The 24775-nt window shown below is 39.6% G+C and overlaps 3 protein-coding genes across 3 annotated transcripts; 1 reads left to right on the top strand and 2 right to left on the bottom strand.

Moving 5' to 3' along the window:
* Positions 1-3645: 3645 nt before the first annotated feature.
* Positions 3646-6628, bottom strand: LOC138021537 (epithelial splicing regulatory protein 2-like). The gene has a single exon (XM_068868430.1). The coding sequence runs from the start codon at positions 6529-6531 to the stop codon at positions 5020-5022; it is 1512 nt and encodes a 503-aa protein (XP_068724531.1). The 5' UTR covers positions 6532-6628; the 3' UTR covers positions 3646-5019.
* A 6370-nt stretch (positions 6629-12998) lies between these two features.
* Positions 12999-13847, top strand: LOC138018823 (6-phosphogluconolactonase-like). Its single transcript, XM_068865501.1, has one exon. The coding sequence runs from the start codon at positions 13041-13043 to the stop codon at positions 13761-13763; it is 723 nt and encodes a 240-aa protein (XP_068721602.1). The 5' UTR covers positions 12999-13040; the 3' UTR covers positions 13764-13847.
* A 1428-nt stretch (positions 13848-15275) lies between these two features.
* On the bottom strand, positions 15276-21832 carry LOC138018822 (charged multivesicular body protein 4b-like). The gene is made up of 6 exons (XM_068865500.1): positions 21689-21832; positions 21411-21591; positions 21098-21275; positions 19336-19450; positions 16878-16998; positions 15276-16098 (listed from the first exon to the last, which is right to left on the bottom strand). The coding sequence occupies exons 1-6, from the start codon at positions 21815-21817 to the stop codon at positions 16037-16039; spliced, it is 786 nt and encodes a 261-aa protein (XP_068721601.1). The 5' UTR covers positions 21818-21832; the 3' UTR covers positions 15276-16036.
* Between the last annotated feature and the right edge of the window lie 2943 nt (positions 21833-24775).

Raw genomic sequence — 24775 nt, 5'->3', positions numbered from 1 at the left:
TATCTGGTCTCGTCTTGTGCCGGCCATTTTATGCATAGCCCGGGGCATAGCCGAATTAAGCGAACTTGGAAACCTCAAACTTCGGGCCAAGAGGGCTTCAGATTTTCTTTCTTTATTCGCGTGGTGATAATTTTTCCTTATTTTCGCTAATTTCGCTTGGGTAACTTTAAAATCTTGAGCATTCACGCTTATCGTAATATGTGCAAACCGTTTTCTTGTACATCGCATTACCTATTCAAACAAGTTAAGAGCCTTAAAAAATCCCCAAACACCCCCCCCCCCCCCCCCCCGCTTCCCCCTTCGTGTTTATTTATGCTTTCACGTGATTTCGATGATAAATGAGCACGAACACATTTTTTCAAAGACGAACAAAATTTAAATTTGTAGACTTTAAACAAATTAAGGACTGCTATTTTATTCCAAATTACAGAAAATTTCGAGATGACATTGTCGTAATTAATCAGAAGCAACGCATCCGTATCACGCAATCACGCAAAAATTGCGCATTTGATTGGTTATCTGTGACTTTCTTTGATCATTGACCAATCGAGATTCTTGGTTTGTCACCTCTCTTTGCGCTAAATTACCTATTTGTTGCACTCTTACCTTAAAGGTGCATTTCTCCTTGCCAATCAGAAGAGTACTTTTTTTATGTATATTATTAATGATGTACAATATGTCAGAAATAATCCACATGTCCCATATTGTGGAAACGTTTGGAGAAGTACGTATAGGCATAGTTAATGAATGGAGATAGTTATGAAACTCGACAAGTTCCTTTGTTTCATGTTTGTCTGTATTTGCCTTGACCATGCAAAAAACACACCTTTTTCGAGAAGATAACCAATCAAATATTTAATTATGCAAGTTTCGCCTAGTTGTTATATAAGTCCTAACGGTTTTTCAAATATTTTGTAACTGACGATGATGTTTGTAACATCGAAACATGTCTTCGAAATTAAAAAATGTCATAACTTTCTTAAAGATAACGATTTGCTTTCTGCTGTCTCGACCTTTTCGATTAAATTATGCGCAACCAATTTGCGAAAACCCATACGAAGCGAAAAGATTGTGCAGGGTCACGGTCAATTATTATCAATATACGCGGCCAAATAGAAAATCGGCCTCTTCAAAACACACGCTCAGCGGGCCGCAAAAGACTGACAGCGGGCTGCTAATGCATTATCAGCCCTACAGCTGATTGGTTCTTGCTTCATCATCCGATGATTATTCTGTTACCAGCATAGACATTTTTAAGGTTAACTTTGTGATATGCCTATTATTTGTAGACGATTTTACGCATTTTTTCGGTAATTTTAAATAAGTTCACTGGACTGAGTTGATTCTTTAATAGCTTGTTCAATCAACACTTACATGATGATTTGAAGTGACTTTGAATTCGTTATTCACTTCATGCAAAGTATAAGAGCAGAATGCAATGTCTCCCAGAATTGCCCCTAACCTGGAAAACCGGACTAACCGCAAATGACACTACGCGGGCGCAAATAAACAATATTCCCTCAAAAAGTCATGTTATTCCCTTATTTAACATCGACTGCGACAACATTGTTCTCGCTTTTCAAGGTTTTAAGGTTTTGATAGAGGAGTTAGAACCATTCCCGCGATTAACTATGGTATAAGATAAGAAGAAAAGTGAAAGAACGAGTGTCTTTCCCCGCTCCCTACGTTAAAAGGACGTCCTGTCGTTTATTATGCATAACAGAATCAGCAATTCCAACCTCAAACGGAAGAAGAAGGAGAGAGATTTTTGGTGGGATGGGCCTGTTGTTTGGAGAGGGGTCATTCGAGAAAACACTTTAGACTCCACTATAATATTCAAAACAAAAAGAATGACAGTCCAAAAAAAAGGCAAATGGAAAACAACGAAATGTTAGCTAACATAAGGACGTCGTATTTCTCTGTTTATGAACGGGGTAGGATAGGGCTTATAACTCCTCCTGACTCGGCCCATATTAGGCGGCGTTGTTTTATGCTAAATTAGGCCTAAGGTTAGCGCTTCTAATAAAGGGTTTGGGCTTTTTCAACAGTTACATTATAGCGTTGATAATCCTGACCCAATTTTCGGGCCGAGAAAATTCAGGTATTTTTATCTTCGCGGGTGTAAGTACCCGGGTTAGAAATGGAACTCTTTTTCCTTGTGCACCTTCAGTGATGTAGGGTTGAATTTGGGACCATTTTCGATGAAAGCCACAAAACCTAGTTTCGCGGATTTGCTTAGAAAATTGGTCGAGACTCATTTTGGTGGGATGGGCCCGTTGTTTAGGGAAAGGTCATTCGGGAAAACACTCTAGAATCCTTTAATAAACAAAAAGAATGACAAAGTCCAAAAACTATGCAAATGAAACAACGAAATGTAGGCTAAAATAAAGACGTCGCATTACTGTTTAGGAACGGGGTAGGTTAGGGCTGAGAACTCCTCCTGACTGAGCCAAGAACAGATGGGGTTGTTTTATGCTTAATTAGGCCTAAGGTTGGCACTTCTAATAAAGGTTTTGGGCCTAGAGTCCTCTTTAATATTCAAAACGAAAAGAATGACAAAGTCCAAAAAATATGCAAATGATAACAACGAAATGAAGGCTGAAATAAGGACATCGTGCTCTGTTTATGAACGGAGTGTGAACGTTGGTAGGATAGGGTCTCTGTTCTTCCTTTGAACGAAATGAGTTAAACTCCTCCTGTTTATTATAAAACACTTCGCGAACAAGCATTACGCCGTGTAATGATGCAGAGACTGACCAATTTTCGTGTTGGTCAGTGTAAAATGCAGACTGAGGTTATGCATCGTTCTTGAGGCAGAACTGCAAAAAGCGTCTACTTTTACTGAAGGAACTGAAAATTATGAACTGCGGGAAGGAAACAATTTTAAATTCAGCCTTTCCTTTCGTTACTGTTAAAGTAGTGTTTATAACTGTGATGATCTCAAAACTAAACTTCTACTCTTACTGCCTCTCAAATTAGTTTTGACAGCTTATGTGAGAGTTATGTTCATGTTGCAACCGAAAGGTCTTGAAGTGGTCCACAAGGTCACGCTATCATTAGTTTCTTCCCAATTCGTAAACAAATTACAAAGATGCGTGGGTGCATATTACGTGATCATAATAAAGAGGAAATTGAGAATTGTAGGCTCTTATGTACGGCCATGGGTGACACTATATGAGCTTGAAAATTTTGTATTTTCAGTAGTTTTGCATTTACTGTATTCCGCATTCTTATTTGGATTATTCGTCGCTGTAAATAAAGCAAGGAGATAGCATTACAGACCGGAACAATTGAATATTGCGTGTAATCAGCTTGCCGACTCTTGCATCATCACGGGTCACCAATTGAACAGACCGGAAATTCAAACAAGACGCGAAAAATGTGTGCTATGCTTTTAAAGCGATGTCACGTAACCCACTACCGCATCTTCTCTATAATAATGCAAGTTTCCCCTGCTGAAGGTATATAAATCCCTTCACACTGAATGAATCAAAGTAAAAAAATACCTTCTCTACGGCTAACGCAATCACAAATAAATTCGATGACGCATTTACTCCAAGTGTGAATAATCAATATGAATATGTACGAAATACCAACAAAGCACAAATTTGAGCCATTGTTATTCAACAGATAATGCCAACACACTCACTACAAAATGCTCTTTAATACAAAAATGTGGAAACGTTACAAACTTACTGTATTTTCTAGTGTTAAGCCAAGCCTATTAGCACAAACTGACGTTACCTCCTGCCACAAATTCCCAAACAAATTACTGACTCCTCTTTGTGAATTGCAGGATTACTGATGGCAAACAAGACCTCTTCCACGCTTCAACTACAAGACAACTGCCCAACATATATAAACTCCCCAAAAAGCCATTAGATTTGCTTGATCACCTTTACAACGGGCGGTGTCAAACTACAACAGAACTTAAAACACGGCGAGGTCGTTTTAAAATCTCTTTCAACAAAGACCAAATTCTCAATGCTATAGACGGTCATACAAATGAAGACACGGCTCAACTTCTAGAAAAAAAAAAGACCAAAACGTTGCTCAACTTGCTCCTGGAAATAGCTAAAACACCGCAACAGGCCTTTCAAAAATCTTTTCCCAACATTAGGTCTAATAATCAAGTAACTATAACCATATTGTGAAGACTTCTGTAACGTCCTACACTAACTCTATCCAGAATTGTTGGATGATTAATTTAAACACCCATCCAGCTCTAATCGCTACACAGTTCCATGTGAATTCAGTTTCCTACAATTATTGTGTCACAAAATACCACATAATCATGTTGACATAAAAACCGTTTCCATGAATTTTGACTCAGGCTTGATAAAGATGACATAAATCCTGTCAACAGATCAGCCACTTTGGACAAACATGTGACATGGTTCGATGCTCCTCTGGAATGGAGAATTATGAATGTAGTTTGAACAAATATGACTCTTTGAATTGTAATTTTTTCAGCTGCATTCAAAATTTTCAAGACCAGAATAGCATCAAGCTATGTCTAATAATTGCCCAACCTGCTTACAATGTGAACCATACATCTGATTATTTTTACCACATTAGAAGACTCGATTTCTCTGCCCTTCACGGATTATAAAATTGCAAACAAATAACTGTCATTAAAACAATGATCCTTCTCCCTCAAAATACCAAATTTTATGATATTGCATGAAAAAATGGTCCTCAAATTTGACATCAAACTCAGCCAATATCCATTTTAATAATGTAAAAAAGTCAAGATATAACAGTCATTCATGACAACTTAGTTGCTCTAATTACAATCCTTGATCACTTACTAGGAATAATGCCAAAATAGCCTTTGGACTCACTGACAATTTAAGCTTCCTCTTACTACTCAATTTCCCAGGAAGAAAAAACACATACCACAAAATAATTATCTAAATAGCCAAGTACAAAGTTATTTTCATTGATAGTATGTTCAGGCCATCCACACAGTTTTATTCCCCCCACCCCCTCCCCCACAAACAATTCTTTGCCTCCCATTTAAACTAAGAACAGCTGCACTTTACGTTTTCCAACTGGTTTGTTGTTCAGCTGTTTAATAGCACTGTATGCTTCACCACTGGTAGGGAGTGTCACCATAGCATCCCCAGAGGACCGCCCAGGGGCAAGATAATGAATTCGAATAGAGTCAGGAATAATGGGAAACCCATAAAAGAAATCCAGAATCTCCTCTGCAGAGACAGTTGAGGGGAGATTACGAATCCCAATCACACAACCTGCATTTATGTCATTCACACTTATATTAGCCCCAGCGGCAAGCTGTGTAACCGGTGTCATAGGACCCTCCATTCCCAAGTCAGCATTAGTAGGACTTTGGACAGTCCCTGGTGAACTTACTCCCATACCATTTACATTCATATTTAAGCCAGAATACGAAATATTTCGATAATCTCCATTCATATTCCCCAAAGCATACATACTACTCTCTTGAGCAAAATTTTCCCCTGTCATGTGAGGATCCTGTAGCCAGGTATCATTACCTGCGGCTTCCAATGCAGCCAACACTTCCTCCAGGCCACATCGCCTAACACCAACAAATCTTTTCCTTATGTACTGGCGATTCCTATCTGCCCCTTGAATACAATCCCCAACAGACTTGAACTCCACATAGGCCGTTCCATTTTTCCTCCCTGCCCAATTTCCTGAAGGGTGTAGCATAAAATGCACATTACGAACATCGAGTCCCTTGAAAAACTCAAGAATCTCCTCTTCGTATACTGTGTAGGGCAGCCCTGTCAAAACAACCCAAGTGGAGTTTCCGTATGTCCCTTCTGGGTTGCTCGCTTCACGGCCATTCCTGTTTAAATTTCGGCTGAAGGCATCTCTTCTTGCACCGCCCGATCTTCCACTCTCTCGTGCATCTCTGCCCTTAGCTGTACTTCTTTTCAACCCAAATATGCTTTCTGCAACCTTTTTTCTATCCCTCTCGTGTTCCCGTCGATTCACATCTTCCTTACTTGTCAAAAATCCATCAAATCGATCATACAAATTAGCAGACCTCCCACCATCTACTACTGCGGCCACATGGTTCGTGCCAACTTGATCCACTCGGCTCCTGGAACCATCCCCAAGTCGACTCAGTCGGACAGGACTTCGACTTCGTGATCGTTTTAAACTACCTCGAGAACTTCTTTCGCTTTCTCTCACGCTACTTGACTTCTTTTCATTCTGATCGTTGTTTGCACTCTTGTTGTCAACAACATCGTCTCGGCGCATGCGAACACCTTCCTTCAAAATTTTCTCCATTTCCGTCTGACTGCTGAGTATAAGCTCTATATATCTTTTCCCCACGAATTTTCCATTCCTGTGCATAGCTTTCCTCGCTTCGTCGTCCTTCTGAAAACACGCAAAAGCGTAGCCAGATGCCTTTCCTTCTGGGTTCGGTGCCAAATGAATATCTCCTTCGGCGATGTCAAGCCCGCGATAAAATTTCCTTATATCTCGCGCAGTGGCCTCCCAAGGCAGACCTTTCATCTTTATAACCACTACCATTATTTAGAATAGTCTTCAACTTCCTTTAAGTTACCTTTTGTGAGAACTTTCCCAAGAAACGAATAGCGAAATTCAGTTCGACATCAAATTACGCTTAGCATAGGCAGGGGCGGACTCCCCAAATATTTCTCACAATGACCGGAACTTAAAATTCCTGGGACCTGTAAATCTGTTGGACGACCAGGCATCTAGAGTTTCACCATTTTCGGGCCCGAGAAGTTACCGGAACGTTCGAGAAACGGGCCCCTGGCACCAAAAAAGAGTGCTAAGAGTAGAAATTAACGGCCGAGTAAAGGATTTACTTACAGGTAATTTATTTGTCAGCGCACTAGACGAAATGTTCGTTTCCGGTTTCCGTTGTTCAAAAAAGCTAAATAGACGGCTCGCGTGCTATAAATAACGAAGAAAACTCATTGGGAGTAGCAGGTTTCCTTGTTTTAAATTGAATAACACATTTACATACCAAAATCATGAATCTTAACACAAGAAAGAATAGAAAATGCAAACTAAAGAAAGCAAATTGTGCTTTAAATGACCGAAAACGGTGTGAGAGAGAAAAGGCAATTCAGAGAAGAATAGCACTGAGAAGAGAGAGCCTGTATAAAATTGCTTTTAACTACTTTTAGTAAACGTGTGTATGTTTGCATATGATCAATCAATCAATCACCGTTTGTCTTTCACGATCGCCAGCTTAATTTGCATATGTCACGGATGAGGATTCGGGTGGATAACGCATCACAATAAAACGTTTTCAACCAACCTCTAGAGACATCAATAACAATAGTGAAATCTACGACTTCTGGTGCACGAACAAAAAAGGCTAAAGCCCTGGTCAAACTATCGAACAAAGTTGGATCCCACATGCAACATTGTTGGATGTAAATGTTGACGTAGTGGCAAAACACTATCCAACATTGCTTGACCAATTCAGTCAAGTTCAAGTTGGCGCAAAATTTGAAAATTTGGCGTACCGTTATGCTACTGGAGTTGTTTTAGGACGCAAAGGACGTATTCAAACAAGGAAAAACCAAAGAATGATTAAGAGAACTTGTAGAAAAGGGCATGTTCTTTGCAAGATACATCCCCGCTTAAAAGATGATGATTATGAGCTCGGATCAATTTGCAGGAATTTTAAACGCTATTGAACCAGATATCTCCAAAACAGCGATAATGATTAATATATAAGTAGCCTAAAAGTATCCAACTGACACGGCCTTGTTTCCTATTGCTGACCAAGGTCTGGCTATTCATCAACAACCACAACGTCCCCTTGGTCGTTGTTCGCAATCTCTGTTGCAAATTGTGCTAGAAGCCTTGGCTTGAAAATAAGATAGCGATTCGTGAATAGGGACTTTAAGATCTATGACGCGATCGTCAACGAGAATTGCACAAAACAATAATATCATTGGTTAAAAGAGGAAAAATAATCGTTCTGCACGTGCGGCACGCATTTGAGCACGACGTGAAATCACCAAATTTGAGGTTTTGACGAAAACGCGAGCGTACAAATGTTAATCTTTCATTCTCTATTTTACTCTGAAACCGCTCGTACCAATTTATTTTTGGGATACTTATTTCACATCCTACGACGTGAACGATATGGAATAATCGCGAAAGAGTTACGATATTGCAAAGTTCTATTTTGAGGTGACTTTTTAGTCGACGTGGCCGTCATAGATCTTAAAGTCTCTATTGATGAAATGGTATATGAAATGAATCATATATGAACTGCGGATATGAAATCAAGTGAAGCTATGATCTTCGCAGTTATGAACGGAATTTTTGCAATTGCGCAGAGAAGCCTGAAAAATTCAGGACTTCAACGGGGTTTGAACCCGTGACCTCGCAAAAATTGCGTTCATAACTGCGAAGATCATAGCTTCACTTGATTTCATATCCGCAGGTCATATGTGATTCATTTCATATACCATTTCATCAATGATTCATTCCTCACGGGACCACTAGAACCCACAAATGACCAGCTCCCAACGTCAGTGGCTTCATAGCTCAGTTGGAGCGTCGCACCAGAATCGCGAGGTCACGGGTTCAAACCCAGTACAGAATTGTTGGTCGTAATGTTTGATCAAAAGCAAACTCTATCCAACATTTGATCGAACAAAAAATGTTGAACGAACATCTTCCAACATGAACGGTCAAACTGTCGAACAATGTTGGATCGAGCAAAGTTGGAGCCTTCAATCCAACTTCGTACGATAGTTTGGCCAGGGCTTAATGAAAGATTTTTTGTTTTCGTCGACAAAAACAAAGAATCACCAACAGGGGGGCGATGACGTCACGTGAACTCCTCCCAAGTTAAAAGAAGAGAGTAGTGTTACTCGTGAGCCGATCAATTTCAATGTGCGGGTACGTTGAGGTCCAATGCATGAAACTGGAAACTAAATTAAAATACTTAAAATGGAATGAGACTGGAAGGCTTCAAGTGTTTTTCAAGGAGTTCAAAAGAAACGGCTCACGATATTTTATTCAGTGATAGACGATTTTAGTAGGATAATTTGATCTTTCGGTGTTGCTGGGCGTACAGGGATGGTGCAGTGGTGATCATAGCACTCTAACACTGATGTGGCCTGGGTTCGATTCCCAGACTCGGCGTCCAATGTACTGTGGGTTGAGTTTTTTGGCCGTTCTCTTTTCTGCACTGAAAGGTTTTTCTCCGGGTGCTCCGGTTTTCCCCTCTCCGCAAAAACCAGCGTTTTGACTTGATTTTCGTTAATTGTTGATTTCAGTTTACCGTAAGCGATAAAAAATCACGACGTTTCGACCTCTCCGAGTTTATTTTCAAGTGCGAGTAAAAATTTTAGCATTAACATGTAGAAGCTGGTTAAACTAGTATTAATCATGGTTAGTAAAGTGCGTCAGTCAATGAGGGTGTGAATGGGGTGAACCGACTACTGACAAAGGTCTAGAAAATATTACTGACTACCGACAAAACGAGGAAAAAATTACCGACTAGCTACAAAAAAATTAACTGTGATTTACCGACAACCGACAAAGGTCGAAGATTTTAACCGACAACCGACAAAGTAATGAAATTTTAACCGACAACCGACATGTGGACAAAACATTCAGACCCTCGTCAATGTCTGGTAAAATAAAATTTTTCTTGTACTGATTGTCCATCAGAAATATTAAGGGAAAGATGGGATGTCGCTAAGTGCTGCCTGAAGGTGAAAATCTCCGCTTGAGAAAGGAGTGATCGCCGGCTAAATTTTGGCCGTCGATCCAACGGATAGAAGTGACGAGAAGGTCACAAATTATTCTCTACAAAGTTTAAAAGTCATTCGATGTGTTAACAAAAAAATTGAATATCTGTTAGTATACGGAATTATCAGTAAAATTTATCGATACTGGAAATGAAATAAAAGCGTTGCTGCTAGTTCTGCTGTGCGTTTCTTCTCATTCCCCGTATTCGCTATCATGAAGAATGCCGGGTGTGCGAGACACTGACAATCTTCCTTTTGATGCTCAGAGCACGAACTTAACGCCTCATAGACCTTTTTCGTGATGGCGGCCCAATAAAGTATTCTTTTGTTTTAATGCTAATAAGCCTATCTAGCCTGGTTGTGATACGCAAAATTCAAAAGAATATGTTAACCAAAAGTGAGGCCAGGCAGTACGCTGAGAGAGCTTAAATCTCCTGTGAAAAGCAGCTGAGTCGACAAATCAACACTCAGCATCGTTGCCGGCACCAATATTGCCCTGCAAGGGCGAATTGTAGTGTCTGTTTCCTATGAAACATACCACTACACAGGTCAAGTTCTGATAAGTAGGTTTAGTCATATTTGCAAGTGATACTTCGAATACACAACAAAGCTTCAATTACTTTTGAAAAAACAGTAGCCTGTGAACAGGCTCTCGGTTCTTTTGGGGGAAAAAATAGCGACGGGAGAGGAAAAAGGGGGGGAGAGAGCCTGTAGACAAACATTTGAGGCGGCATTTAATTATCCTGCCCACCATCTGTCAGTAAGATCGTTATCTGTCAATCAATTTCGCACGCGTGAGTAAACTCCCGGGAAAATTGAAAATGAGCGGTGTTTTGCTCTGTTTTGCTCTGTCAGAAAACAGAGAGATGGAGCGCGAGCCTCACTGTCGATTTTGTAAAAAGTCCTTGATCTCCGGTAAGAGAATCAATGTGGTGCTGGTCTTTGGCGTTTCGAGAAATACTGAGACCTTGCTGCTTGACAGTGGCCAAGACAGCGTTGTGCTAGCCCAATCATTTGAATCACTACGATTTCCCCTTGAGCACTAACTATGCCTTGAGCAAGGAGAAAGCTTCTCCGATCTAAGTTGCGTAACTTGTGCGCGACAAGCCGTTCGTCTTGCGAGTTCAGTTTCCAACTTAACAAGCCGCTGTAATGAGCGAACTTGGAATGCAAAAGGTGTATCATGACTTCTCCAGAACGTGAAGCTTCGAAGACAATCCAAAGTACAAAGAGATCAGCAGCACTTCGATCACCGACAGGAATTACACCTACGGGTAAACGAAATAAAGATGAAATTATCACCACGGAAATTCGCCGCTCTTCAGTTGATCAGACATCGTCGACATCAGATAAAACTTCGCGCAGATCCCTCACCTTTACAAGTAGCAATGAGAAAATTAAAGAACAAGAGGAAAGTGATCTGACATTGGAGAAAAAAATGCAGGAATCAATGGATATTCAACAAGGGCATACAAAAACAGTCATAAAGGTTAGCTCTAAATTGAATTAGCTAATAATCAAGTAAGTTACTTTCATTTTGGATTTCAGTTCTGGGTAGTTTTCACCATGAGGAACCTTAATTTAGAATTTTCTACTTTTCTCTGTTTAGATCTTCATTGCATACCCAAACACGGGAAGAGTGGAAGAACACGAGTGCACTGTTCCCGGGGAGATAAAAGCAGTGAAGAATATTGCGAAAGGAAATTTCTCTGCAGCGGCAGCGGCCCTATGTAGCATGGAGTCCATGAAGTCTCACATTTTTGTAGAAAACACTAAGCTGACTATGTTGGAAGTGGTAAACTATTCAAAGCAATCCGATAATATGCTCAGAGTTTCGTCTCCAAATTCAGTATCTACTTTCAGTAACTCGCAGTACTATCAGCAACTGTGTAGAATGTGTCCGCGGTTGGTTTGTTTACTTGCTGCGATTTGCAAGTCTGGAAAGCCAGCGACACTGAAAAATGTGGAATGTGAGGGAAATCCTTCAGTGAATCACTCAACGCTCTTTCGAACAGCTCATCGGTCAATCGAGAAGACGCCATGTTAAACATGGAGAAGAGCTGTTTACTCAAATCGAGACGCGATATTTTATGGAGAAGAGCTGTTTACTCAAATCGCGTGCTACGTGCCGACCGAAAAGCCGATGTCAATTAGACCTGTCAACAGTCAGTGTTCTCGCCAATAGGAGCTTGCATCAGGATCTGATGCAAGCGGGTACCGTGGATGTCTGTCCACAGGCCCTTCTCGCTTTCCCTCTCCCCAGTTCCCCGCTCGACTAAAGGCCTGTTCACAGGCTAAAAAAACAGCGAAGAAAACGGCCGAGAGCTGCAAAGCACGTGGAATACCGCTTTGATTTGGGAATGCGGGCATTGCGATACGATCGAGGCATGACACCGGACAGATTCACGGTCACATCGGATCGAGGTGTTGTGTCGGCAGCCAGTCCAAGATGGCGTCCAAAGACCCTGAAATCGTGTGGCATCAAGATCTATACCTGGTAAACATATTCGGGACATTCGTAAAACGACAAGATTAGAATGCGTCCTCCTTCGCTGGAACGCAAATACCGTATGTAAGAAGGTATTAAGCATACGAAACGTCAAGTTAAAAGTAAAATGCGCTTTATCATTATGTTTGTAGCCGCTGTTTGTTTTATGTTTTTGATTAAGTTGAAATGGCTTAAGACCAAGAATATTTATTCCGATCCAGTTTATGCAGTCCAGTACAGACTGTCCAGTTCAATCTATTTTTGTCTTTCAAAGAAAGTCTAGAAGTAATTCTTAGATTTCACATGACGTCACGTCATGTTGGTGTCCCCAAACAATGAAATGGCGGCCATGTTGGTGTCCCGATCCAATCCCCCGGGAATTGAAAGCTATTATTATGCTAACGTCTTCTTTTGTTTTCGTTGAAAAACATGGCTGTTGATCACGTGAGTGAAACCCAAGAATTGTCCCTTATTGGTAACTCTCCCCACTGCGACTAACAAGGGTTTCGGCAACCTCGTTCCCAGGTTCTCTCTTCTTTGCCCACCATTGTCTTTGAGAAAAATAACGAAGTTGGGGTTTTGGGGTCAACTGTTCATATAGTCCATATGCAAGAAAAGACTATCTCTATGGTTTGAAATCAAGCCAAACGGAATTTCGATTAACAAGATTTCAAATTTCGGGGGAAAGCTAAGGAAATTTTGATTGAACGGATTTACGCGTGAGTGACTGCGTGACTGACACTTTCAAAAGCGTGACTAGCGTAACGCTTACGTACTTGTGCTGATATTTCACCTCAAACATGGCTGCCACTCACGTCTTTTTAAACGAAGCAGATTTAAAGCGAGAATGTTGCTCCTTGATAGCTCAGAAGTCTACAGAAGCTATTAAAGACCACGGATTTTTTTCTGTCGGGTTTTCGGGCGGAAGCCTTCCTAAGATTGTGTGCTCTGGCTTGTTGGCACTTCAGATCGACTTTTCAAAATGGCGAGTGTTCTTTTGCGATGAACGTTACGTACCTTTAGGAGATGCCGATAGCAATTACGCAGCAGTGAAACAGCATTTTTTGGACAAGTTGTCTATTGCACCTGAACAAGTCCTAGCCATCAAGCATGAAATGTCACTCAATGAAGCTGCGAAAGACTACGAGTGTCGCCTGAAGGGGTGGTACCCTGGGGTTGATGTCCCTACCCTGGATATGCTTCTTCTCGGTATGGGTCCCGATGGCCACACATGTTCCCTATTTCCTGATCATCAACTGCTGAAAGAAGCCTCTCGGCTTGTGGCACCAATTTCGGATTCACCAAAGCCACCTCCATGCCGGATTACGCTGACCTATCCTATCATTAACGCAGCCAAGTGTTCTGTGTTTGTCAGCACAGGAGCAAGCAAGGCCAATGTTCTCAAACAGGTGTTGGAGGATGATGGAACTGAGCTACTGCCAGCCGCCAGGGTGAAGCCCGTTTGTGGTGACCTACACTGGTTTGTTGACGAGGCAGCAGCAAGCATGTTGACAAGGAAATAAACAACATCAGTTTTTCTGCTGTGATTGTCCAAAGCAAAGGCTCTTTGTAATTTAATCTTACGTAAATAAATCCAGTCACTCAGATTTTGATGTTTTTTTTTTTTTGTTGTTGAACTGATAAATTGCTCTTTCACAGTAGATAGTGATGAGGCTTTGCAGCTAACATTGTCAACCTTTGGGTGAGTGATTGGGGACAGCTCAAAGCGACTGGAATTATAAAGGTTTCTAAATTCTGGGTTAAAGATCATCTCTTCGTTCAAGAGATATTTTTCTATTATTTGGTTTACACGTGTCATTGGCTTTTTTATGCACTAGTCAAAATAAACCCTGACCCAGCCAGGGACACGTGGGGCTCTATTTTGACTGGTGCATTGGTTCCATTTTTTTAACCCCATAAAACTTTTGTTCCAAGGACACTAACAAGGTCAACTACATGATATCAGTGATCTGTGACATTTGCAGAACTGAGGCAGATGTTGGAAACAGTGTAAGCATGACCACAGTTGTTTTAAGAGCCTTGATCATTACCTTGTCAGGGTTCCCACCACAATCTCTTGAACAGTAATACACTGCTCTCCAAACTGAGCCAATCAGTCGACATTTTACTGCGTTCTTGACACTTTACTCAAGTCACACTAAGGGAAAGTATAGCAACTAACAAAATTGATGTCACCTTCCACTGCTCACAAGAGATGATCAAGGTTGTACTGGGAAAATCAGGAGTCTATTTCAAAACGTTTTAAATTTCATTTCAAGTTTTTTCTTGGTCACATTTGTTGAAAAGGTGGCCAGAATTTGTTCCTTTGCCATTTAATTTTTTTCTTCAATACACTCTGTGAACTTTTATATCACCAGTAATTTATGTCAAAGCTATTGGGTTAATAATAATGCCTTGACATTGACGTAAATGCTAATAACATACTATTGTAGCTTCAATTGGACCCTTTTATAGTCTTAAATGAGGAGGATCACTGTTTTCTCAAACAAAAAAAAAAAGAATGGTTGGTGTGCCTGAAACTCATATTTTCAGTCATTCACCCCAAGATTCAAAGCAAAGATGATTGTCTCAAACATCTGTGGTTGAAAACATATTACTGTTGCACAGATAAGTCACTAACATTCTTCCCCATACAAAAAGGTCCATAATTTCAACCTCCCTAACATACCCTAGTCAATAGAGCATCCATCGTCTGGGTCTTTTTACAGGTAAGGGAAAGCTTTGCATTTTGTTCAGAGGGGATTTTGTCTTTATTTGGAGTTCCTTTGTGTCCTGTCTCTTGGTTTGCATCATTAATATTTTGTCTTCTGGCACCTGTAGAATCTGCCCACCTTCTTGGTAGCATGACTTCCATGCCCCTTGATTACTTTTGTTTATGGGAATTACTGGTATCCTTTTTTTCACGTGATAAAAATGCAAAAAATTGAAAGTGCTGAAGTTCATCTCAGAACTTGATGTAGACAACCTTGTGAACTAGAACTCAGGGGAACATTTCATAAAACTAATGACAAAAATACAACATCTTATATTTAATCTTTTTGTGCAAGTTTACACATTTCAACTATAGATTATGTGCAACATGGATGGTAGTAATGCAGACAATTTGATGCTTTCAGATAGATTGTTTAATGAAATTCTGATAGCCTCAGAGTACATTTATCTGTAATAATATCATCATTAGCAGCTGACACAAGACACTGAAAATTCACTTCAATTGATCCATGTGCAAAACTGAAAACAAACTGATTCACCTGTCCCAAAAAATTAAGATTACAGTGTTGCAAATTGAAAAATTCTATCGACATAATCAAGTATGGTCTATGGTAGTTGTTTCATTAAATAGCCAGACTTTGTCAGCTGAGCATATTCTTAATGTTTTTGCTAAAGGTAAGCAGGAAAGATATGGTAATAACAGAAAAGAGTGCACAGTGGGATAATTTGCATAGTGCCTTGCACTTAATGAACCCCCCCCCTCCCCCCCAATTGTTCTATGGGCATTTTTCCCACCCAATCCTTAGTATCCCACCCAAATCTACCTCATTCCTTTGCAATTTACACAGATTGCAAGATTGCACTTTCAAACAAGTTAAATAGTACTATGGATTTTCCGAGGCAATGAAAAGGTACATTGTATGGTAAATTTAAAAAAAATCCACTTTACTCAAATTTACACAATTTTGTAGTTAAAAGAAAATACTACATTCTTATTTTTTTCTTTTAAGTCTGGTGATTTATGCAGGTTGTGATCTTCAAGACAAAATGTGAACAGCTTGCACTAATTTGCCCAGGCTTCAAGTTCTCTTAAGTCATCATCCTCTGGCTTAGCCTTGGCTTTGGCTGCAAGAAGAAAATGACATTATGACAAGCAACTCTTCCTTTTGAGAGTTTTTTGAATCTAGTCAATACGAATACTATAAAACATCATAGGTACGGTATTACCAAGCGTTACTGTAATTTTAATTTATAAATGTCTAAATGGGATAGGGCCTAAGTACATTGCCTATTTTTTTTTTTTTAATTTAGGAAAGTATGTTATAATCTAAGGGGAGACGGCAGAGTCCTTTCTTAAGGAAGGTGCCTACTAATTCAAAAGTATTTTTGCACGGTTTACTGAATATGCATGAGAAGCAGATCTTAACAAGTGTTATTGAAATCCAAAAAGAAAACTGGAGGTAACCATGCATTTTTTGAGGATAATTAATCAGCAATATTTGTAAAAAGCTTTAAAATACAAAGCAATGTATGGCGTTCTTTGCCAAATTGAAGTTTAATTATCTCTGAAAAATGCATGGTTACCCCCAATTTTCTTTTTGGATACCAAGAGCACTTGCTAAGTTCTGCTTTCTCTGCAAAGTTTTAAACCACGCAAAAACATCCCTGTATTAATAAGCACCGCTGATAGGAAATCCAACTATCTCGAGATGCGCAGAACGTATGCGCAATAACAATAGTAGGCACCGTCCTTAATACCATAATTTGGTTAGACTGTGTGTGATATAAGGATTTAAGCAGATCAAGAAGGATACTGCATTTTACAGGTGGCAATCATTTCCCCCTGATTTTACACTTGTGATCAAAACGAAAAAATACACCATGACAGCCCAAAAAAGACATACCTGGAGTAGCTGGAAGTTCTGTAGAGGGAACATTTGGCAAACTGGCAGTTCCACCAATTGTAAGTAAATCTGCATCCAGTCCTTCTTGTTCTAATTCTTCAAGTTCAGCCATGAGATCATCCTAAAAAGATGAATTTAGTACTTATATTAATTATTTTATTATATAGGCAAACTGGTCCAAGATGAAAAGAAGAATTCTCATTGGTTCTCTGAGTGGTCTGAATTTTGCAATACGGACCGCTAAGATGGACTGGTCTTTAAGCAGTGTATTTAGGTTGCCAAACTGTTCCCATTTTCTGTTTCCATTTTCTCAGACATAAAAAGAAAATGTGAAAATGTTATTTATTTAGTCATGTCGCAGTTTTTACTTTTCGGAACTGTTAACAGAAGCAGGTGAAGAGGCAAGACTCAAGGAATAGAAAACCCTGCACAAGAGAGCCAATGTAACAAAAACCTTATTGAAGTATTGTAGCTTGTTTGGTCTGCACTGGAAAAATATTGGTCTCGTTCCTTTTTTGCAAGTTTATGGACCAAGTCTGAGGAACTCGACCAATATTTTCCCAGTACGGACCTCATGCTAGTTCAATAACATCTAATGTATTTAAACATTTAATATCAGACAGCATTGATCAGCAACACTAAAAACTGAGGAGTGACCTTATATTAAATATATATTTGAATGCTTGGTAAAGAAACAGAATTGCTCAACATCATTTTAAAACGATATGGTATTAGGTCATAGAGGAAACTAAAGATAACTTGGGATGTTTCATTCTGTTTGTTTACTGAGATGAGAGCTCATTTGTTAGGGGGAAACAGAATTGAAATGGAACGGTCAAGTCCTACTCTTAAAATAATTATATGATTTCTGCCTAAAACATACAGACAAGCAGGCAGTAAACAGAAGTCAATGAAATGCCTATACATAAGATATGTAGCAGATGTCAAACATATGATGAAATGCCCCTCAATTTTGGGTTTTAAATACTAGTCAGTGACAACGAAATACAGCAAATACAACAGGTCTGGCTCCTGGCAAGTGGGATTATGTTTGTTTGCATCACGGACAGTCACAGTTGAACTATACCAGGCCTTCGGGTGCAAAGGAGGACCCTTGTAATTGAAGCAAAAAGTTCATACCACCTTTCAGATAAATCATCGTTTGAATAAATTTAATCAGCTGAAAAAGGACCTGTAAAAAGGTAGGTAGAGTAGGCTGTAATGACCTACGTTGCATGCCAAAGATCTGTGAGGCCAAACTTTAGTCTCATTGACTGCTCTTTGGTGATGTGACTGCTATGTAACTACTAACTGTCATTCAAACTAATGAAGATTGACTGATTCAACCAACTAGATATTTTTCAATTAAGTGATTTTTTTTAGTTTTAAATATGTTCTTAGCTCTTTTAAAAGAAAGACACTTGTGATAATAATATTATTAACCCATTGACTCCTGAACCCCACCCATTTGTCGAGTACAATTTCTGGTGTTAGAGTAAAATCTCCTGGTGCAGTGTTCAGCCACCAGGTCCTGCCCTTGTGGGATTCCCACCAGAAAAATTGAAATGGCACATTAAAAGCCATGCATGGCGCCCACTTGGATGCACAAGGATGTGAAACAGACTTTTAAAAGTAAGTTTACTTAGCAGGCTTTTTAAAATGATTCCAGCCAGTACTCCAGGTCTTTGCTTCAACTGAATGAAAACAATTTATCAATTGAAAGTATTCAAAGCCTTCAATTTTGTTGACTTTTGCCTTTGTCAGTCACACGAGTGAGCCTTGGCCACCATATTGGATCAAGCAGGTACTTTGTGTGACAGGAAATTTAGAGTGCAGGGCAGGTTCTTGTTATTCCTTGTGGCACAAGGAAAGAAAGTGTAGAAGAGGACAATGAAGAGGACAATGAAGAGGACACTGTAGCAAGCAAAGATCAAAAAGCTATTTCATTGAACAAAGACCTTGTTTTTTAGAGTGAATGGCAGAACAAATACCCATGGCTTGCCTATGATGCCAACAAAGAGATCACAACCTGTAAGATCTGTCTCGAGGCAAACAAATCAAATGCATTTATGATATTGTCAAAGGACCACCATTGCAAGAGTTCCAATTTGAACGTTCCTTGATGAAATGGACAGAGAAATCACGAAGGATTTTTTCCACCCTAGTCATGGAGCAAAAATAACTTCGTCCTGCTTAAGCTCCTGCAGGGTCCCTATTTTTCAGGAAAAGGGGCCCTGGGAGTCCCTAAGGCAAAATCCTGGTGAGAACACTGCTGGTGTTAGACAGAGTAAAATCTATTAAGTCTCACTCCTAGAAGTCAATGGGTTTATAACAACAAATTTTACACAGGTTACTACAGGAAAAAAAAACTTAAAAAGGTAACAAATAATTATTAGTTTATGATGATGGCATGTTAGGGAAAAGAAATGGGTTGAAAACTGAGAAAAATTCTACTCACTTCATCACACTCCATTCCAAAGCCAGCTGGTTCTGAAATGGCTCTGGAGATTTCATCAGCCAACTCTGTCTGCTCCTGAATATCATCCATCATCTCATGTACGTCATCAACGTCACTACAGAAACAAAATAAAGGATGATGTTCAAGTGAAAATCTTCACTTTGAGTAACTTGGTGAAATCTTGCTGTTTGTCCATAACAAGCTTGTTTCTATTCAAAGGGTGATGTTTTTTTTTGCGTAAGAAATTTCAGCAAAGGCTTTTCGAGCCTTCTGTCTATTTAAAATTTCCACAATTTCTCATTTATTTTTTACTAAATACATCCATCATATTTACAAGAAAGGCCAAAGCCAGAGGCTTGAATGCAGCCTAGGGTTAGAGAATACCAGCAATAATAAGGATAAAGGAAATGGACTATTGCAGCAACAGTAGAAATCACAAAAAAGAAAACCGACAATGAAGCAAAATGATGCCCAGAGCTAGTTAGCAAACTAACAAACAACACTAGTCAATAAACCGATAACAGTAAATTCTTATGATATTGGCAAATACTAGATCAATGCAACATTAGTGAAGGAAACAGTTTAGGTTAAAACCACAATGAAATAGTTTGTTTCTGTCTTTGTCTGACTGTATTTCAAGGAAAAAAATTTTTTGTTAATGGCCAATCTGATAAGGTTATATTCAGATCCTAGATCCAACACAACCTCATACCCAGAGCCTTAGTGCTCAAAATCACAGCAAAGTTAGATTTGATCATGGAGATGGCAAGAACAAAATTGTTTGAGTCAAAGAGCAATGCAAGAAAATAACACATCAGCCTTTCATAAAAATTACCGGTAACATTTATTTGTAAAAAGGTCCTTTCTTTAGCATAATTTAAATACGTAAGAAAATTACTCCTAACCATGTCTGTTTAGTTGGCCGCACGTCTAGTAACCACAGGTTGAAATTACTATCCACTGGCTAACAGGTTACCGTTAATTTTGAGCCCTGCAGCTTTTGTGCAAACAAGTTTACTTAACTGCCCACTGGTTCAATTTTGCATGATTAATCTCCGATAGTTTGGGAGCTTTTTCCCCCTAAATTAACATAATATATCATTCATTTGGACAAATGAAACCAAAGATAGTTCAGCTGAGTTTGAACAAGCTTCTACTGTCTAGTGGTAGGCCTGAACCTACCACAAAATTCCAGGAACAAAACTGTCATAAACTATTCTTGATTATCACGTTAGCAGCCACATGGAGAAAACTTACACATTGTCTTTAATGAAACTGGAACACGTGCTAACTGAATTGAATTTACTGACGGTGTATGATAGTTGGTGGCCAAAGTGAATTGAGAAATTTAACTATCAGGAAAGAAAAAGAAAGGAAAGGAAAGAAACTTTATTTAAGTGTCTAGTTGTTCTAGCATTGGAACGCTAATTGGGGACACTGTCAACTGAAATTAACAATTAACAATGTTGGTTTTTGAGGAGAGGGGAAAACCGGAGTACCCAGAGAAAAACCTCTTGATGCAGAGAAGACAACCAAAAAACTCAACCCACATTTGACACTGAGTCTGGGAATCGAACCCAGGCCACATTGGTGGGAGGCAACTTCTCTCCCAGCACCCTATCATCAATCCACTGACTGGGGTTGGATTAAATTACACACAGCTATACCCCACTCAGACACTAAAGACATTTTCATTTTTTAAATAATATTTTGAGGGAAAACAAAACTAAAATTCGGTCGTGATAATGTGTAAGATACTTACAGTTGCTGATGAGCAGATTTAAGCGCTTTTGCAGCATATGACATATTATTTAGTACTTCTGTGTTGGTGTTGGCATTCTCTAGCGATTCTCTCTGCAACTCAATCGTTGACAAGGTCCCATCGATTTGCTGAAGTTGCTTATCGAGCCTCTTTTTCCTCTTCAACGCCATCAGAGCAGCTACAAGTATTTCAAATCTAATCATCAGAACTGTTTGCATGCCATCATACGCCTAATTTGCAATATTCGTGATTTACCAATCACCGATTTTGAGATATAGAAAAACATAATGAGTCGAATCAACACACATCTCACCTCTTTTATTTTTAGAGGCATGCTTTTTAGCAGTTTCCTTTTCTGCATCAATTTTCTTCTCCAAAAATTCACTTTTCTTTGCCAACATTTCCTCCGTGGCCCGCAACTTCTGAATTGCCTCTTGTGTTGTTGGCGGCTGTTCCTTGTTTTTCCCACCAAATATTTTCCACATTTTGAGCCGCTGATTATTGAAATTGATTTAAAAAGTAAGAAACTTTCCGAAGCTCGACAACTCAAGCCAAAGTAGTGACTAAATAGCCGCAAATCCACCAACTCACCGTTGAAGTAAGAACTTTATTTAGCAATGTGACGTCACACTCATTGGGAACCTGGCAAACTTTGAAGATGAAAGAGACTGAGAATGTGGCACAGGTACCCCAAGCTGCAAATGTACAAATCTGGTTCATGTTGTCCCCATCAGCGACAGAAAAGTGTCTGTTTTTAAACCATATTTTGCGGGAAAATAAACAATAGCTCAAATAGGCTAACCCAATTCAAAAATTTGGTTTTATCAACGGACGACACTTCCTGACCAGTGGTCACGCGGAGGATCACATGATCCTTATACCGCTCGAACAACTGCACACTAGTCGTGACTCCATCAGAAAGGCTCGTGAGGCATTCCTTATACACAGAGGAAAAACACTGGAGCCTGCAGGCCTTAACAGAAGAGATGAAATGTAATTTAGTTTAGCTACCTTTTAATTTTCTTTTGTTTTTTTCATCTTGTTATCATGTATTATTCTCTCTCCTCTTTTTTATGCATTTCCGTTTTTATAACACATCACGTAGCCTTTTTATGTCATTTCCGGTAAATATAAAGATCTTGTTACTAGCATTTATCCATTCAATAAACCTGAAGAAGGCTGGTGTTGGCCAGCCGAAATATTGCAACAACGCCTATCTTCACGTTGTCTTGACCAACCTTTGCAGGATATTTTCTAATGTAAATTGACCACCATACAGAGATTCTAAAAGCTGACGTTTTGAGCGTTAGCCCTTCGTCAGAGCGAATAGAGGAATTGTGGGTTATGTGTAGTTTTTATAGTAGAGTAGGAGCTATGCTATTGGTGGTAACATGGCAACGTGAAAAACATTCGTTAAATGAAAAGCGTTTGTTAATACCGTGGGGATTAAGCTTCCCGATTTGGAAGATGAATTTTTGTTCCAGATTCTTGCTGCTTTCCGTCGTACCTAGATGTAGGAGTGGTTAGGGAGATTAAAATGACGAGCGTTTGGCTTAGATGCATCTTTGTCATTCTTCTCAACAATGCGAAGGTGTTCGCATAATCGGTCACCTAGTCGGTTACCTGTCTCGCCAATGTATAATTTACTGCACATAACGTACAGGTTATGCAATAAATGAAATTTGCGGAGGTAGATATCAAACGATCGGTGATCTTAACAGATCGCTTAGGTCCTGATATTCTGCTGGTGTTAAGAGTGAAAGGACAAGTTTTGCATCGTGAGAGCGCGCATTTGAAAGTGCCGGGTTGCTAGTTAGTTTTGAGCGCGATTCTAACTAAAAAGTTGCCTACGTTTTTGTCGCGTTTGAATGAAATAAGTGGAGGTTGCGAAAAGATTCTACCAGTCTCGGGATCATTTTGGAGTAATTTAAAGTTATTAAGAATGATAATTTTGACTGCGTGATTATCAGGGTGGAAAGTGAGGGTGAATGGAATTCTGTCATTCGTATCCTTTTGTGACGTTTATAGTGCTGACTGTCGATCAAATTGTTGGGCACGATGATGGCCCGCTTTGACCACAGAGACAGGATAGCCACGTTTTTCCAAAAACTGGCACATCTCCTCTGATTTGCTGGAAAAGTCAGTCGGAGTCATCACTACATAGATGTCGAAGTCTAAGAAAATGAGAATAAGGAATGGAATTCTTGACATGTGATGGATGTGACGATGAATACAACAAATAACTGGTGCCACTGATAGAAACTTTGATATCTAGGAAGGCCAATGCAGTTTCCGAAATTTCCCAGGTATATTTAAGAGCCGGATGAAAGGAATTAACGGAGGTTATAAATTGATCGAGTTCTTCTCTGCTAGATGAAATAGAGCCGATGCAGTCGTCAATGTAGCGGCCGTAGAGTTCAGGTTTGGGGCCGTTGTACTGATTAAAAAATTGGTGTTCAACATATCCTACAAAAAGATTGGCATAGTTAGGTCCCATTCGTGTGCCCATCGCTACACCATTAATTTGTTTGTAATAGATGCCGGCGAATGAAAAACAGTTAAGCGTTAAAACTAGTTCGGCAAGGCGGAGTAGCGTTTCCGAGCTTGTTTCTTTGACAGTGAGTTGATCGAAAAAGTGTTTAAGTGCATGAAGACCTTCGTTAATGTCCATGGTGAAAATAAGTTTGTCTTTGCCGGAGAATTTGAAATCGCGGGAAATTTGTGGTTTCTGTGTACTTTACAACTTTACATACGAATGAAAACTAATTTTCATAAAAAAACACTTCGGACCTAGAGTCGCTTTGAAGAGGAGGCAGACCTGAACTCGGAAATGGCGTATTTTCTTTTCCGGATGCGCACAAGCAGAATCCTCTCGTGAGTAACCATCTCTTTTGTTGCACTATACTAATGATTTGTGCTTAAGAAATGAATTTTGTTCCTCATATAATGGTCCCCTTGATAGATACAAACAGAGGAGTTCAGGATAATTCTATTAACTCAAAACTGAATTGCTCGCCGTGAACTTTACTCACAAAAACCCAACATTTTTTTGCCGTGAATCTTAATGGATCCCAAGGTCAGATAAACATTCTATATTAGTATCACCCAACTAGTGGACTAATGCAAATCCTGCATTTTGATAGCTACGATACTAGATGACTCAGTTAGTAATAGTCCTCGAGTATCGAAAAGTGTGCCGCTTTCTTTCGTTTTATCCCGGCCAAATAAACATTTCCTCGACTTGCATTCGCTTACTTTATTATTACCTTTTCTGTCCAACTATTTGGGTGATACTAAAACAACCAATGCAACATATGTCACGCTTGCGGGCTACGGGTCTAATTGTTAAATAGTGCAAGGTAACCGTTGTTTTTCGGTAATAGGGAGCTTACGCAACAGGAAGGCTGGAAGACTCAGGACGGCAGAATGACGTAAAAAGGTCGCGTAAGATTGGGAATGCACAGTCTCGCGCGACATTTTTTAGCCATTCTGCCGTCCAGCTGAGTCTTCCAGCAAGCCTGTTGCCACGGTAAGTGCACGCTCGCTATTATAAGATCTGGTGTGCTAGTTTCTTATTTTCACCGCCTTCCGACTATTCGTACAAGAACAATTAGGCTTCTAAACTGGCCTGACAAATTTAGTTTTGTCAACTTACACTGATACCGTTTGCTACTGATC

Source organism: Montipora capricornis, chromosome 10 (assembly GCF_036669925.1).
Source record: "Montipora capricornis isolate CH-2021 chromosome 10, ASM3666992v2, whole genome shotgun sequence".
Lineage (NCBI taxonomy): Eukaryota > Metazoa > Cnidaria > Anthozoa > Scleractinia > Acroporidae > Montipora > Montipora capricornis.
Note: the sequence above shows the minus strand (reverse complement) of the source record. Positions and strands in the feature narration are given on the sequence as shown.

Excerpts from the sequence above, each read along its gene's own strand:
- LOC138021537 (XM_068868430.1), bottom strand. The coding sequence starts at position 6,531 with ATGGTAGTGGTTATAAAGATGAAAGGTCTGCCTTGGGAGGCCACTGCG.
- LOC138018823 (XM_068865501.1), top strand. The coding sequence starts at position 13,041 with ATGGCTGCCACTCACGTCTTTTTAAACGAAGCAGATTTAAAGCGAGAA.
- LOC138018822 (XM_068865500.1), bottom strand. The coding sequence starts at position 21,817 with ATGAACCAGATTTGTACATTTGCAGCTTGGGGTACCTGTGCCACATTC. Across the intron at positions 21,592-21,688 it reads ATAAAGTTCTTACTTCAACG|CGGCTCAAAATGTGGAAAAT; the intron begins GTGAGTTGGTGG and ends TTCAATAATCAG. Across the intron at positions 21,276-21,410 it reads TGCCTCTAAAAATAAAAGAG|CTGCTCTGATGGCGTTGAAG; the intron begins GTGAGATGTGTG and ends AAATACTTGTAG.